Genomic DNA, 17,747 nt, shown 5'->3' with positions numbered 1-17,747 from the left:
TATTTATTTATTTTATAAAGGCGGGATTTTCAACAGACATGTCAACCAACCCGAAATCAAAATGAGTGACAGGCAGAAAGCGTCCTCTGTTTGCCCAGTTTAATAACGTGCACCAGGCCCCTTTACTCCTTCCTTTGCTGTTCACACTCTAGTCTAGACCTATGGTCTAGAGCTGGGAAAGTGATTCTATAATTAGATTTAAACAAACAGGCTATAGTAGCTCAAAAAGTATAAGAAGTATATGCATTTTTAAATTAAATTGTGCTGCATACAAAATATCAAATCACAAATACAATGTGGCATCTGTAAGCACATTATGCTAAAACTTTTCTTCCAACTATCTTGAATCTTTAAAGTAGATGAAGTCAGTTTCCGTCCTATTCAACAAAGCCCAAGGTAGACGAACGTCGGTCCTGGAGAGTTTCGCTTCAACCCTAATCAAACACCCCTGAACAAGCTCATCAAGGTCTGAAGGGTTACTAGAGAGCTCGAGGCGGGTGAGTTTTAATTAGGACTGCGGCTGTCCAGGACCGGAGCTCGCCACCCCTCACAGAGGCCAGAAACAACCAGAAAATGCCACAATACGAACAGTGCCAGTGCATTAATTTAAAACCAACAAACAACAGAAAGAAAATGAAGGAAATCAAGAAAAAGACACAAATTTTCTCCTCCAGAATTTTATAATGCCTAAAAAATTATGCGTAGTTGGCGTCTATGTAATGCAAACTTGACATCAAAAAGAAAACAAAATACAATAAAATGAAACCTTCCTTGAGATCATTCTGGGTGCATCTTGCCACACTTTGTCCTTTTATATAAACAAAGGAAAATCTTAATATGTGCGTGTTAGTCCTTCTAAATAATCCAAACCCTACTGTACACCATTCGTCACTAAACCATCAGTACGTCCGTGTTGTTAATACTCAGATTCCACCAGTAGAGGGCAAACTGGGGCAACACATCTGCAGCTCTACAGAACAGATGAGGAGCAGAAAACACACGAAGGCTCCTTTTCTTGAAAATCGTTTCAAAGGGAGAGAAAAGAAACCACAGGCACAACATTACAAGACAAAATGTTACAGTTTACTTCTACGGTGTATGTGAAATGTGAACTTCAGCAGTTCAATTGGTATTTCAATAGAACTTTTGTCATTGGGGTAAATTTCAAATGCATTCAGGTAAACAAACTTCATGGTCTCTCTTTCTCAAATCAGTTGGCTAAACAATGATCAAACACCACATGTACAGGTGGGCAGAGTTTAAACATCCATTCAAACATGAGTTTGCTGGAGAGAAAGAGAGAATTCTACACTTTGCTATAACCCCAAAGAGGCTTTTTTACAAACAATTTCAAGCATGAAATCTACAACAAACTTTTAAGCTCATGTGGTTCATTTGAAGTGTCAAAAGCAAGAATGACAACATTTTTCTTTTTTGTAAGGCAGTCAGTCTCTATTCAGAGTTCATAGATGATTTGTGTTCACCACTGGAGTGTGAACTATCTCCAAAGAGTTCAAAATTCACTCATATTTCTGAGGAAAAGCAGGATATGTCTGTCTGGAGAGCATCTTCTGCAGGCGCCTGGAGTGTAAGGACTCGTCCCACTGGTGATGGTGGGCAGTAACACATTTGATTTTAATCTTGAAATCACTTGGTAATCTAAAGGCTGAAAGTTTTACAGAAATCACAGTTCACTATACAAATGCAAGGCAGTGCGAATTGCAAGCACGACACCCATAATCTGCAGAAAACACGATCCAAAATGTGATTCTGATGCAGTAATATGTGTGAAAAGACAACTGTTGAACATCCTGGTTTGGGTTAGACTTCGAGCTTTAAAATCTTCAGCACAGAAAATGACCAAAAGCTCTATGAACAGACCATGACATCAAACTCTGAAGCTCTCTCCTTTGCCATCAATGTGCCGGAGACGCAGGTAGACGTCTGTGCCAATGCCCTGCATCGACTGGATGGCCAAGGAACCTCCCAAGTATTCGGCGTAAGCCCGAGATGTAGGCAGGCCAAAGCCAAACCTGGAGGAGAAAACAAGTGGCATCACGGAGATGTTCTTCAATCCCATTACAGATCACCACAGCACATCCTAATTTATCCAAATCCTCAAAAAATGAACCTTAAACTGTGCCAAAATCACAAACTATTCTAAGCAGAAAAAAATATTATTTTAATTTAAAAAAGGATGCCAGTTGAAATCTGGTGTTCTGTAATTGTGATTTAAGACTGCTCGTAGTGAGGAGAGCCGCCCTTTAACAATTCACACTTACAGATCCAGATCGAGCTGGTTAAATCTGGATCATGTAGTGCAGACCACTTTAGCTACTATACTGATCTCGCAAGAATGCACAGAATCTGCCAAGTATTTACTCTTGAAGAGGTGAAAAAAAGCATGTCATAACTGAAAAAAAGTCCATCAATAATTTACATAAAAACCCAACTTTAGCACCAAACGTTTGAAGCAGAGCTTGTGCTCTTTTTCACATAGGTCGAGCTCCTCTTACCCATGCATGGGTCCAGACTGGGGGCCGCTGTTGGTAATGTTGTTGAAAAGGTTGCTCATGCGCGGATCCTGTGCGCTCTGTTCAGCTGTGCTGAAGTGGTAATCCATCACCTGATCCAAAATGCTGTGAGGAATTCCACCACCACGGTCTGAGATCCTGGAAAGTAAAACGCACTGTAATCATAGTTGAAACTTGAATGGTAGTGTGCATACACAGATATAAATACAACAGCATAACTTTTCCTGTTGAAACTAAGATGAACGATCATGTTTCATAAACCTTTGTGTAAACATCAAATAGAGTATAAATTTACATAGGACCAAAAACTCAGAAACAGAGAGGACTTAGCATCATCACTTCAGACCTCCACCAAACATGACTGAAACGACTCAATACAGACATGGAGGAACACCCGTTCCATAAGTTTATGGTAAAATAAACATGGTCCATGAGTAAATATGCTAAGTTTGGAAAGAGGTTTTAAAGGGGTCATATGATGCTTCTAAAGAGAACATGATTTGATGTAATAAAATGTTTATGTGGTTTAAGGTATAAAAAAACATTATTTTCCACATACTGTACATTATTGTTTCTCCTCTATGCCCAGCGTTCTGAAACGTGTTGATTTTTACAAAGCTCATTGTTCTGAAAAGTGAGGTGTGCTCTGATTTGTCAGCTATCCTGTGTGTTGTGATTGGCCGAATACCTCAAGTGTGTGTGACAGAAATGTTACGCCCCTCACCATACTGTGATGCCCTGTCCGGCCGGAGCGACGAGACAGAAACATAAAACCCATTATAATCTTGATATAAACATGATTTCTAGTAGTGTCCTCTTTTGGAAGGCCAAACAAAGTAGCTTCGCTTTTACAACCATACACACAGCGTCTATACAACATGGTGGCTGCTGCAGCAACAACACTACAACGGGAATAAAGGGTACCCTTTCTTTGCATGAACATCTGGGTGGCGTTACGCAAATCACCCCACATGGTGAGGTAGACGTGGGAGCGTGTTAGAACGAGACGTTTTAGGAGGGTGAGGACGAGTGTTAACTTTGATTAAGAATATCTCTTTGGGTTTTAGTCTTTGCAACTTCACAGATCTTTTTTATGCACCAAGAGCTTGTAACACTCCAAAGAGAAAGGAAAAATTGAAACCGCATCATATGACCCCTTTAACCAGACTGCTGATTGTGCACAGTGGGATAATGGACCTGGTTATAAACACAGCAGCACTCCACATGATGAGAGCTCAAATATCTGCTAACTAAACTCTTCACTATTTCCAGGAAGAAGCATTCTGCAGAGTTTAAAGCGGACCAACCACACCTAAAAGCCATGTATTCATTCAGATGGTTTTTCCAAGAGATCTGACTCAGCTCTCTTTAAATTCCATGCTCTAACCACATGAAAACTCAGCATGATTTAGATTTTTTAAAATTTGTATTGTATTGTATTTGAAAACCAATTCAAATCGGTTTCAGTGTGAATAGTCAGTTGGCAACTCAAATGTTTTATTTAGAACTCATGTGCATGTAAAGTCATACAATGTATTATCATATGCAGGTGTGATGTTTCAATAGCATTAGCTTACAGACTCACCTTATGACAAAGTCTGTTTCATTGTTGGCGATTGTTACCACGACATCAGGCACATTGTAAGGAGTCTCCAAGTGACTCTCCATCGTGGCCCTGAAGAACACAAAAGAATCCATTCATGAGCAATCTTTTATGAACATCTGATCATAACAAACTCATGATGAAAACTTGGTATAGGCCTGAAATAACTGTAAAAGCTCTCCTTTCTCCTCTGACTGAGAAGCATGATAAAAAAATTTGTGAGCAAGGAAAGTGCATGTGACAGGGATTTATCTAAGACACTGGAAGCATCTTCAGGTCTTGAGCAGAAAGTTCATTTCCTTTGTGGGTATTATGATATATAGGCTAGTATACAGTGCTGATATACATCTACTGCCATAAAGATAGGACAAATACTCTTATTTGAACACTTAGGGCCATACATCTGAAGAGATCAGATGTGCTAAAACACTGGTCACATTTAAATCTAGACTTAAAACTCATCTGTTTAGCTGTGCATTTATTGAATGAGCACTGTGCAATGTCCGAACTGATTGCAATATATATTTTCACTGTTTTTTTATTTAATTTTATGTAAAATCATTTTCTAACTGTTTTAAATTCATTTTAAATAAGTACAGTTTTAATAATTTTAAAAGTTTTAAAATTGCTTGTTTTATTCTTGTTATTATTTTTCTTCATTACTATTTTACTTTCTTTTATGTAAAGCACTTTGAATTACCATTGTGTACGAAATGTGCTATATAAATAAACTTGCCTTGCCTTGCCATACTTACATAAAGAGGGCATGCACTAGTGCAAACTCTAAGCATTAAACTAATGTCAAGATTTAGATTTAACTGGTTCATAAATGCAATGCATGGTGTTCTTTAATTCATGCATTGTCACTAAATCACTAACAGAACTTTCCATTTCAATCTGTGCTTTTATGGGATTGTGATCTCATGTTTTGCACGGTTTAGTAACTGGCACTAAAATTGTTAATTCTCATTGAGCACTTGGATTTATGTATAAAAAAATAAAATAATAATAATAATTCTTACTCAATACTTCTGCAGTAAAACTACTACAGGCCAGATCAGTACATCATTGTCCAAAGTAATATTAGTTCATATTAATATATTTGAAAAAAAAAAAAACCTAAACAATATTCATAAGAAAAAATTGTGAAGTCATAAACTTCCACCAATCATAAGTTCTTCAGCTGCCCCGGTCCCTACCAATTTAATACAAAGTCATGGCCTCCCTCAGAAATCAAAAGAATGAGGGATGTGAGGACTATCACAGTCTGTGCCTTGGGTCACTCTCAGTAAACCAACTGTGACTTGCTCTTCTGCCAAGAACATGCCGTTCTCTCGTGACTGCCTGAAGAAGAGTCCAGACCAGAAACATGTCTCTCAATTTGTACGACAAGCTCAATACAGGGCTTTGGAGGTATTTGAGCCAAGGCTTAACGTTCTTTATCCTTACTGTAAAATAATATTTCTCTGTACATGTTCATGGTGGTTGTACTTTAACAGATGAAGAGCATCTAAACCTTCTGGTTTCACCCTTTATTTGAAAGTCAAGAGTTTAGCGGGCCATTTTAGTCATGATAACTTGCAGTCCCAGAACAGGAATTTCAGCTTTCTTATGGATACAATTATAAAGACCTCATAGGACTGTCCTCAGATTTTGGGGTTTTCTAAAATATGTTATATGAGCAAGTGTGTATTCTGGGCGGTTGTTAAGTCACTGTTTTGTAGTTGCTTATTGGTCAAAAGACAAAATATGGCCTATTCTCAAGTCCATGAGATACTTGTACTGATTTTATCATCCAGCAGGTAAAAAAATATCAGCAACTGTGACAGTCATGCATGTCTAAGCAAGCTAAAAGAAGTTTAGGAGGTCTGTTAACATAGTAACAGAAAAATAACCAGCTAAAATAATCATTACCAACGAAGCCATTTCAAAATTCTTTGCTTTAAAATAAGTTTGATACTATAAATAAAGATAAATGTGTTATGCAAACCTTTCAAATAACCTGAACATTTTTCATTAAACCCTTTTCAGAATTAACATTATTTCACTTTGACTTTGAAGTCTCTAAACAGTGAAGGAGCTCCACGTTTGATTTTCTTTCTCAATATAATATCTGGCACTATATTGTGTCTCTTTTTAGCTGAAATGCTTTTGGCATTTCATAACTTGTGCATCTGATGGCTGGGTCACAATGACCCATGCTTGCCATAACTGTGTCCGATTGAATGGCCAGCAATCCTGCACAAGCAGGAAAAGTTCCAAACTCAAATTCCATTCCAGGCTTCTTGCATAACATGCATAACATCTGAAATGTAAATGACTTTTTTTTCCCCTGGCGTTTCACCCAAGGCTATAGTGTTAACACACGGTTACACTACAATAACCCCATCATGCACTGACAGACAGGAGAAATTGCTCAGACTAGGGATGTCAACGATTAATTGATGATTGATTAATTGTCGATAAGAGATGCTATCGATTAACGCTGTCGATGGTCGGTTAACCTATTTAATGTTGGGCTGCGTGCAGCTCCAGTGTAAAACACATGCGAGCGGCTGTGAGTGACGGAGACCGTATATAAATGCATCATCATTCATTCATAATGTACAAATTAGGCTTTTAATGTGATTTAAACTTTAAAAGTACAATAAATAGAAACAGCTACTACATTTCTATTGCTTTCCATGTTGAAGAACTTTGTGTTAAGTCATTTCACCAGATAATTATTTCATATCGTGTGCTTTGCAGGGCTGCGGGACACAGGACAGAAAGGCTATTCATTCTTATAACTTGTTAATCCATTCCTACGACTTATTAATATGTGACAACTGTTCAGGTTTAATCAATTTTGTTTCTTAACCCATGATTTAACTGAACTGAGGGAACAAATTAATAAATCGAATTCTTAATTCATGAAAAATGGGACCTTAAAGGAATTGATGAAAAATGAAAAATTCAATTCAAACTTACATCGCAGTCTGTTCATTATCAAAATAAAATACAGTCAACCAAACATATAAAAGTTTACACTGGGCAGTTTAAATAAGACTGTAGTATACCGATCCAATCTGCGGTTATTCCAAGGACGTTTTTGCTCATGTGAAGAGGATGATATTTTCTGTTTGTATGCGAATGCGTGTAAAGTACAAGCCTAGTAGTTTAGATTATAAATAATAGTTTAACATTCAAATACACTGCAAATTTCAAAACATTTGGATTTGTGCCGAATAAGACGTGATCAATAACCTCCAAATCTAGCCGAACCCATGCTGGCTCAGTCACGATCTAATGCACTGTAAATGACGGCTCTTTAAAAACATGAAGGCTTACCAGGACACAAAAACTCAAAATCCGACATTTTCCGGAACAGGATCCAGCAGGATCAAACTAAGTACTGGTCATAAAATGAAAGCACTTCACTTACTGCACAGCACAGCCAGCACGTTGCAATTGTGTTTTATAATACAACAACGAGCACCAGGAAACCATTTAAAGAGGTGCGTTCAATATTCAGTAAAATTATCTCAAATGTATGGCATGTTCTATTCATTTTATCAAATGATCATAATCACATCTATTCATTTCATAATCCTGCTACTAGCATTTTATTCAAACTAAACCCCCTTTAATTAGGGTGATAATTTTATTGAAAAAATGTTTGAGTGGGAAAATCCTGTCATGCCGGTGACTGCATGGCTGCAATAGATGCATTTTGCAGCATTAAGGTTAATGATTAATCGATTAATTGATTGTTAATTTAAATGACCAAAATTGACATCCCCTAGCTCAGACATATATTTTTGGTCGTAGTTCATGGAGCAACACATACACTGTATTATACCGGTAAAAGTTCAATATTGTCCATGTAAGCAGCTGCTAAAACAACACTCACCACAGTCCAAATAAAGCAAATCTGACTGTCACAACAGGATTAGATAGTTCAGATAGCATAGTAGAATGAGAGGTGTATCGACTCGTGTGTGTCACATTGACCTATATGTGACAGGAATGTTACCTCATGGCGTTCTTTAGCAGCTCAGGCAGGATGTAGTCCAGCGGCAGTGGAATGAAGGGAAAGCGGGCCGCCACATGGCCATTAATGCGAACCCGTGGAGAGTTCCCGTACTGATGCTCACAGAGCCGTCTGAGTGGAACAGAGGAGATCAAGACCATTACAAGTCTTTTAATGAAATTTTGCATAATTTATTTACAAATTTAAGCATAAGTCTTCAAAATGAGATTATTTTGTGATCATGAGAAACATCAAATAAACTGGTCAAAACACTAGCATTATACAGAAATAAACACAAAATTGCATACAGAGAAAATGAGGCACATGCTACTGGTTCTGCTTCACCAGGTTATGCAAGCACTGGTAAATTAATTGCCTCAAGCATTTTATTTAGTCTAAAAACATTCATTTTTCAAATAATTTGACACTAATTAAAGCGACCGTTTCATTTATAGCCAGTAAAATGTGGTCTCTGTCTGGTCTTTGAGGGAAGGCTTTGATCATGAAACTGTTAAGAGGAACAGGACAGCTCTGCTGACGCAGCATATTCACAGTCAAGACCAACAGAGCAGCCAGACCTCCAAACTTGCATAAGACCATTAAAAATAAAAGAGATCATTATTTCAGATCAATCCACATGAAAGCCACACAAAACCAAAACAAACATACTATTATTGGGCAGAAGACTTTAGGTTGAAAGTCAGCTTCGTATAGAGGAAGAGAAACTGATCTCTCAGATCAGAATGAGAATGCAGAGATAATTTTTCCATTTGTAGGCTGAAGGGATGAGTGACTGATTGGAAAAAGTAAAGTGAAATAAGAGTGACACCGCTGACTGCATATGGCACATAACCTGCATTGTGACCTGATGCTTTTCAACAAAGTCTGACATTTCAGCAAAAGCATTTCAGAATAATAGCAAGATATTATGGTACTATAAATTCACAACAGAAGCAAACAGTTAAAGAAATGTTCACGTGTACATCATCCAAATCTACAAACCTGGACTGTTGACACATTACACTCATGAAGAAGTAGTAAATACATGTTTTGCTCCCACAGCAAATGTTAGACAGTAGTTAAACAGTGACCTTTAACACTCATCTTGGTAAATCACAAATGAGAACTGGGCTTTGACCCTTTCCTTGGGCAAACAAAGCGCACGCACACACACACACACACACGCACGCGCACACACACACACACACACACACGCTGCTGTAAATGGAGCTGACTGTGCTGATAACAGAACAAAAGAACTCAATAACCTCTTAAAATAGTCCTTGAGTCTTAAGCACTCACATATGGAAACAGACAACAGGATGCAGGCAGATGGCAAACAGAAGGAAGTTAAAAGGACAGCACACTCACCGAGCAAAATCAACCCACTTCTCGATGATCTTTTTAGGGGACAGGCGGCGGCATATAATGCCTACAAAGTCAGGCTGAGATAGAGCAAAGAACAAAATGTAAAAAAGTAACAAAATCACACAGTAAGCAAGCATCAGTATTAATGCTGGGTCATGTGACTGCAATAACTGTGCCAGCTGGAAGAGATATAATTTATACTGCTTTTGAATCTTTCATAGTTCAGCTCGGACGTTTTTCAGGAGCTGAATCAATCTCATTTTTGACTCGGTCTGTACTAGTTTGATTTTTTTATTACCTTTTCGAAATTTTACAATTAACATCAGTAGCATCACAAAGCACATATTCAGTTTGTTAAAGCTGAACATGACAATTCCTACTGTTTATTTATTCCAGTAGCTCAGTCTGAATAAATCAATCTCCTTTTATTGGCGATTAAATTACAGCAACCAACTGGAAAATGTGTTTCCTGTCCTGAAGCATTACAGCTCTCAAGTGAGTCCACAACAGATTGTATGTTGCAACAGGGCTCTTTGTAATTTGACAGCAGATGTGGGTGGGGGGGTCTCCACTTGTATATTTAGTCTATGCATGTGGCTCATGTGAAAATATTGGTGGTCCACTTGGCTGCCTGTAGGAGACACTTGCATCACTGGACTGCATTGCTCTTACTGCTGTGATGTCCATGTGCTCATGGGTATTTTAAAGAAGACCCGGAGAGCTTCCTAATATGGTTTTATTTACTGTACATAGCACAATTCACTGCTGGTTATATATGCGCTATATAATTCTGTATGTGACAAATAATAATCTTGAATCTAAACTTATCGAATGCAAAAAAAATTGCTGGAAATGACCCTAATGCTGTAAGAAATGGTGGTGGTGCTAAAATATTAAGCTAGGGACATACATTATCCTCGTGCAGGGCAATGTGGTGTGTGGCCAGCATGCGTATGCCCAGACGAGACGTCAACGTTGTGTCCAAGAAATTACGAACCAGAGTCTCGTCCTGAACAAACAGAATGCAACAAATAATGAAAGAAAGAAAGAACTAGGTCTGAGTCACAGATCACAAAAACAAAAGTATAATACGCACCTTGCAGAAAGACGCTATAGTAAGATTATTGTGCTGATAGTGAACTTTACCGTTATGTGCTTACGACATTCCCTGAATCCTTCCGCTAACATGGTGACAACATCTGTGTGATCATCAAGAAGCTGTTTTACAAGTTTGCTATAGCGAGCCTCAGTCTCCTGGTCTTTTATCTGAAGATAAAGGTTTGCAAAATAATATTGGTTAGGTTAGCAAAATAATATGAATTGTTAACTTTCATATGTAATAGACAATTTACAGTCATAGTTAAAATTATAAAATCTAACTGGGTAATTATCATATCTTAACTCTTCTTTTCCCTTACTATGTGGCTTGTTACCAAGCAAATACATGGATCAATTTACACTAACAGAAAATGCTTTTGATACATATTAATGAATTTGTTTCTTGTTATCTTTACAACCTTGTGATGTAAATGTTGCACTTGAAATATAAAACGGATGGATGGACAGGAAAATACATTTCAGACAGTGGAGATGAGGCTCCTTCAATATACAATTGACAAAGCATACAAAAATGTAAATACATATATAGAATTACAATACTACAATATTAAAATGATACAACATTACAGTGTTTTTGATCAAATTAATGTAGATTTAATAAGAATATGAGACACCTTTCAAAAACACTTTTGTAGTGCACAGTTAGTGTACACTTGTGTCATTTCATAGTTTGGATGACTTTACTATTACTCTAAAATGGGTGAAAGACAAAGGTAACCGAATGAGGTAACCTTCAAGTTGTCTCAAGTTGTCCATTTCCAGTTAGTGAAAAATGAGTATTTTTCATTTAAACTGCCATTTATTCAAGAGCCAGCATTTTACATAGTCAGTCAGTCAACAAAGACTTCTGTTTCACTGGTGAGAAGTGATAACTCCACACCATCTTCTACAGCGGCTCAGTCAGTACACTACACTCACAGGCCTCTCAGGTTACAGAATTAATTATGGAAATTTACAAGCTGGTCAACAGTTGACTAGGCTGTGTATGAACTCATATGTGGAGGATTGGTCATCTTGCACTTACAGCTGGGAAGTCGCTCAGCATGTGGTAGGCCCTGATATAAAGCTCGTGCTGTGGAGAAAGAGAGATGGACTGAGTACAAGATATGGGTAACAAATGTGCTGTGGTGCAGTTCCTAGAGCTGGTGTTCCCAGCATTCTCTGAATCCCATTCCTGGCCCCTCACCAACCCTCTAGAAGCGCATGGCTTACATTCTTCTATTGATTCGAGGAACAAATTGATGCATGCTTGCTGAATAAGGGTATGACTAACCCCAAACATTTAAATGGTATTGTAGAATAAGAAGATATTTGACTTGAAGATGTTCATACATTATTAAAAAAAAATTAATAAAAAAACACTGATTAATAAACAAATTTTGAAGGTCAGCATTTTTTTTTTTATTCTGCAGACTCAGTTGTTCCGAACACCTCTGAACTCAACTTGGTGAACTCACAAACCAAAACAAGCTATAGACGAGAGTCTCTTCTGGGGCAGATGTAGGTAAAAGTTCACAGAAGGAGGAGGACTTGCTGAAGGAAGTAAACAAGGAGGAGAAAGGGGAGGGAACCCGTTTCCTCATTCTGTTTATTACTTGGTGTTTGTTTGGTCTGTAAGTGGACCATGAAAGCGAGAATTGCCTGCAATGTTCATTTTAGTTATTCATGTTTTTGTATTAAATTAAATTAAATGTATGCATTTAGCAGACGCTTTTATACAAAGCGACTTCCAGTGCATTCAGGCTATCTGTTTTTACCTATCATGTGTTCCCGGGGAATCAGACCCCCAACCTTGTGCTTGATAGCGCTACAGGAACACATTATTATTAGTATTATAGACATGAACAACTCAAGGAGGCCAGGATATCATAACATGTTTAACTTTATTGAAGTAGACTGCATTTATTAAAACAAACATCCAGTAAAAACTTTTAAATTATTGTAAAATAGTATTACGAATTAAAATAACTGTTCACCATCGTCCTGAGTGTCACAAAGTCCTTCAGAAATCAATCCAGAATTAATCACAGCTGAATATAGTAATGCTGCTTAACTTTTGAGGAAAGTGAACTTACTATTGACTAAAGAATCTTGTTTTTCAGGACTCTTTGATTAATAATGTGTACTATAAATATTTTTAACATGATAAACGTCTTTACTGTCATTTTTCATAATGCAACTTACTGACACCAAACATGAACAGTAAAGTACTTTCATGAGATAAGAATAGAAAAGGTATGTTGTTTTTTCTGCACTAAATATAACCCATGCTTGTATTGACAAAGCCCTTTTTCTGTCCATCAAAAATCAATTCCAGGACTCTGCTTGAGGGATTCAGCAGGACATCACTGCAGGGGTTTGAGAAGACTGGCATTGAATCGAACATGTTCAGTTCAGTTCTCCGTCTGAACCCCAGCTCCTCATCCCCCAATATCCCCTCTGAGAGAATCAAGGGGGAAGCTTCTCCAACAAACTAACTTGTAAAGGAGACAGTAACACTACCCATCACAACAAGAGAAATCCCACAGGGACGTAGGGGAACTTACCACTTGGAGAATGGTTGGGTTGCAGCCGATGATGAAGGGCAGGCTGCGGAAGCCCTTGATGCGATGGGCGATACGGACAGGCAGCTCTTTGTGTAGATACTTGGCACTGCTCTGCATTGAATCAAATCACACACAGCTTCATTAGAGCTCAATATTAACTCTCATAATGACCATTTCTCCAATGCCAAGTAAAAGGTCTTTATGGACCTTGTAGCATGTTTATACCATGGTATGTGAAAATGTTAATTACCGGTATGTTGAATGTTACATATATCAATATATTACATTATTACCATTTAACACCATAAATGTATCATAATACCACCACCAAAAAAAAATTAATAAGATGTATCCCATGACAAATCAACATAATGATGCTAAACAGACACAAAGCACAGTTTATGTACTGACAAACGACTAGTTTTTAGAAGACCGGCTCCACTGTGGGTTGGGATAAATGCAGGACAGAGGACAGGAGTGTGTAATTACCAGGATATGATGTCCATCAGGAGACTTCCCTGCATACAGCATAGTGGCTGGTGTCAGTCTGACAGAAGGCTGTGAAGAGAACAGTACTGTTAAAAATAGCATGTACTTGAACTAAAAGTGTTCACTTCACGTGAATAGTTTATTAATCAAGGTTTCAGCCTGTTTTTGGAAAAGTTAAAGAATTTTTACCTATTCCATTTAGTTTGATAGGATCTAGCTATATCTGTATCTTATAAATGTGATTCGTGGGTATAGTTACATTTATTAATAGGCCTGTGTAAGTGAAGGGAGTGCATTAGAGTTCAGCGGCAAAGGACAAATCTAAATGTACTATTTCCAATTCACAAGGTTAACAATGTAAAACACCAGTGGTTCTTGTGTTTTAACCACATGCAAGAATAAATTAGACTTGATCAGAAAACATCATCTTACTTTGACATATCATTGAGAGATATAGTGTGATGCATTTTATGCAAGTAGTCTGCAATGCTGTTAAAAATATATAAATTAAATGCTATTTAGGAGAATTTCATCCAGCTTTTTGGCAAATAAAATGAAATATGAGCCTCACTATATCACACTATAAAAGCCATTTAAGGGATACAGGATTAATGTAAATGCATGAAGGTAAATGATGCCAGAATCTCCATGTCGGAGTTGATCATTCCTTTTACTTGTTTAAATTAAGGAAATATTCATAATGAACATTTTAGTAGAAAAGCAGCAGTGGCAGAGTGGTGATCACATTGGGTTTGATTGAGTCATGAACACTATCCCCAGTGAGCCGCTCAAAGTAGAACAGGTTACATAAGGATACAGTGTACACCAGACTTAACACAACATGATGGATCTTTATTTGCACGTTTGACATAAAACCAAGAGTTTGAAATAAAATGCATTTCCCAAATGATTGGCACATTTATAAAGCCTTCTGCTCTTGGTGTGACCCATGGCTTGTGGCCATTTAACTGATGACACATTATATGCTAGATGTTTATCTGCCTTGACCTAAGATATCAGCAATCAACACACTTAAGCATTCACTACAAAATAATAATAATAATCTTACTATTAAGACACATTTTGCTCAGATGGCAAACAAAGCAACTAACTTTCTCTTTAGTGCACAGATGCCGTACATGGTATATGGTATATGGGGAAAATGACTCAGAAAGTGAAGTGTGATGCTTAATTTAATGCGATGAAAATCTGAAAAGATCAGTTATTTTGGGGGCCCACTGTATTTCATTTTATGCGGTTTAGGTTTTGCGATAGAGGGTTTTATCATAGAGGTTATTAGCTGCTAAAGAGCTAACGTTAAATGGCATTTCACCGGATGAGGCAGTAAATACTAACTTAACCTTGGATAACTGAAACATTTGAGACTAGTTAACGTAAAAACGGTAACGTTAGTTGAGGGTCGTGAAAACACGAATAACGTTAACCCACAAAAGTGGGATCTTTAGGCCATCCAAACCATGATGGACGGATGGATGGATTGGAGACCACGGCGTTTGGACTACTAACTGTTACATCGCGGGGGTAGAGAGACAGCACTTGATGGAAACTTCTCGGGAAACGGTGACTGACCTTCTCTGCAGACGCGTCGATGGCAGACTGGTTGTAGAAAGACGTAACGGTTTTGGAGCGCTCCCGAGCCAGCTCCGTGTGACTGGACATGGACGATGTCGAGCGAAATCTCCTGTCTCCGAGCGGAGCGGCTGCTTTGGCCGGTGTGGACAGAAAGAGCCTGCTCACGCTGATCCTGCAGGCGCCGCTGCCCAGCAGCTCCATGGCCTGGCCTGTCACACGACGCATTTTTACTCTTTGATAACGTAAATAACAAAATTCAATCCCCTGCCTGTAGCTTAAAAATCCGTCTACCTCGCCATCCAATAGAGCGAGTTCATTCTTGCACAAAGGCACGACTCTGGCATCATCTCGTCGCTAGATGTGAAAATAGCCGTGTCTTCTGGTGTTTTATCTGAAGACCCTCATGTACAGCCAATCAGCGCGCAGAGGAGGCGGGACTTGTGGGTCATCACGACCTCAGCAGCAACTAAAAGCCAATGAGTCACGACGCAGCAAGGACAATGACACAGACCGAGAACAGGGTGTACTTCCTTTGACTAACTCTCGCAGATTATGCTCTGAAATATATTATGTAGAAGAGAAATAAAAATTTTAAAAAGCAAGACTATTATGTATTATGCTCTGTAGTATACTGATGTAAATTTATATATTCAAGTTTCTGTTCAAATGATCAACACCCATTAGCAATCAATCAGGTTATTCTAAACCGTTTAGATTTTAGTGGAATGCTATTGAAACATCTGAGTTACTGTTTGCTTTCATTGTATGGAAAAATACGCAATGGAAGTGAAAGATCACTCAGACTGTCAGTCACTGTCATTATGTTTAACTTCTCTGTTTGTGTTACACTAAGAAAGTAAGGCCTGAAACTGGCTTAAAACAACATGATGGTGGGTAATTTTGCGGGGTGGATTGTTCCTTCAAGTTGTTCACAAGGGGGAATTAGAAAGATGTAAGTAAAACCAATACTCCTAATGGAAAAAAGAAGGAATCTACATCATAGGACTATAGAAATAGCACTTTTAAAATATAGTTCAGTGACACAATTTGCCTCACAATGTCAAGGGCTAAATTGAATCATTAGGGAACAAGTGAACTAAAATGCACTCAAAATACAATCATTTCTGTAAACCAGTTAAAGCAAATGTCCACCCAAAATCATCATAATCATCATCAAAATCACCTACCAGTGACAGCTGCAATGCTTCACTGCCATTCACAAATCCTCTCCTGTGGCCTCATGGGATAGTAAAGTTTCCACTGAATATACATTTCATAATCTCACTGGAACTGTTTTTGTAGTCTTTAACTGTGATTTCAGACATACTTTTGTCACATTCTGTTTTTCTATATACTAGGAATGTATGGGATTTTGTATGCAGCCAAGCTTCATGTTGCTTACTTCGCTCATTACATCACATGGTAATGCTTACGGCAAGCATGAAGTTGCATATGACAGCTTTTAGGAGCTCTCCTAAAAAAAATGTCACCGGTAAATGATATTATACTATGTAATAAAATATTTGTAATCTTTTTTTATTTTCTTTAGTTAAAATACAACTTTTTTCATTGCATTATTGCTGCACCCTCACCACATAAATCTTGGATAGGCTACGTTATGAGCAGCAAGCTCAGCAGCAGTTGGAATTTGCATTTTATTTTACTTTTAATTAGAATTCTATAGACATTCTTAATTCAATTGGGAATGGGCACACAACTCTGCTGGGCTGAGTTTTATCAGGTTATAAAAAAAAAGCAAGAATAACATAACTGAAAATAAACTTTCAGGCAAAAGCTGAATGAACTAGATTTTTCATTTCACAGCTCAGATTGTGTAACACTCGCAATAAAATAACAAACACTGATTAAACTCAAAATTAATTTATTTGCAATATTTAGTTTTTCTATTCCTTGATAAAAACAGAGAATTATCTTGTTCCGATATGAGGCAAAGATGACGCAAGAAAATTCAAAATGAGAAAATACACATTAATGAGATGCCGAAACTAGCAGAAAAATATGAGGAGATGAAGCTGATATGCATATTTTGAGGAAAAGATAATGCAAGAAAATATAAAGATCCCTCTGGCTCTTCCGGGGTCTCTCATCTATACAGCTCCAACTTGGTTTATCGTCCCAATGGACCAACAGGGACTTCTGGGCAATTGGCTGCGTCTGGACCCTCTAACACTTTGGCTCCACTGGGGTCCTCCATAATATGAGAAGACATGTATGCACAAGTATAAAACATTGATGAATCAAAAATGAGAGCAAGAACAATCTCGCTTCTATGTGAGCTGAATATACTCAGAAAATAATCCAAAACAACATAATGCCCACGAAAAAGATGATGGTTAGTTAATCCCTCTGGATCTGCTGGGTTTCCACGTCTCTATGACTCCACCTTGGTCTGTGGTCCCAAGAACCCATAGACTAAATGCACATGAATGAGACGATGAAGACAAGAAATGGAAGGAGATGTA

General features: G+C 37.8%; 1 protein-coding gene across 1 annotated transcript; it reads right to left on the bottom strand.

Moving 5' to 3' along the window:
- Positions 1 to 661: 661 nt before the first annotated feature.
- Positions 662 to 15,651, bottom strand: LOC132140891 (3-methyl-2-oxobutanoate dehydrogenase [lipoamide] kinase, mitochondrial-like). Its single transcript, XM_059549944.1, has 11 exons — positions 15,262 to 15,651; positions 13,672 to 13,740; positions 13,183 to 13,293; positions 11,661 to 11,708; positions 10,664 to 10,783; positions 10,428 to 10,526; positions 9,521 to 9,594; positions 8,153 to 8,281; positions 4,120 to 4,209; positions 2,517 to 2,672; positions 662 to 2,033 (listed from the first exon to the last, which is right to left on the bottom strand). The coding sequence occupies exons 1-11, from the start codon at positions 15,487 to 15,489 to the stop codon at positions 1,889 to 1,891; spliced, it is 1,269 nt and encodes a 422-aa protein (XP_059405927.1). The 5' UTR covers positions 15,490 to 15,651; the 3' UTR covers positions 662 to 1,888.
- Between the last annotated feature and the right edge of the window lie 2,096 nt (positions 15,652 to 17,747).

This window comes from Carassius carassius, chromosome 5 (genome assembly GCF_963082965.1).
Source record: "Carassius carassius chromosome 5, fCarCar2.1, whole genome shotgun sequence".
Taxonomy (NCBI): Eukaryota; Metazoa; Chordata; class Actinopteri; order Cypriniformes; family Cyprinidae; genus Carassius; species Carassius carassius.
Note: the sequence above shows the minus strand (reverse complement) of the source record. Positions and strands in the feature narration are given on the sequence as shown.

Excerpts from the sequence above, each read along its gene's own strand:
- LOC132140891 (XM_059549944.1), bottom strand. The coding sequence starts at position 15,489 with ATGCGTCGTGTGACAGGCCAGGCCATGGAGCTGCTGGGCAGCGGCGCC. Across the intron at positions 4,210-8,152 it reads CTGCTAAAGAACGCCATGAG|GGCCACGATGGAGAGTCACT; the intron begins GTAACATTCCTG and ends TGTGTTCTTCAG. Across the intron at positions 2,034-2,516 it reads CAGTCTGGACCCATGCATGG|GTTTGGCTTTGGCCTGCCTA; the intron begins GTAAGAGGAGCT and ends TTTCTCCTCCAG.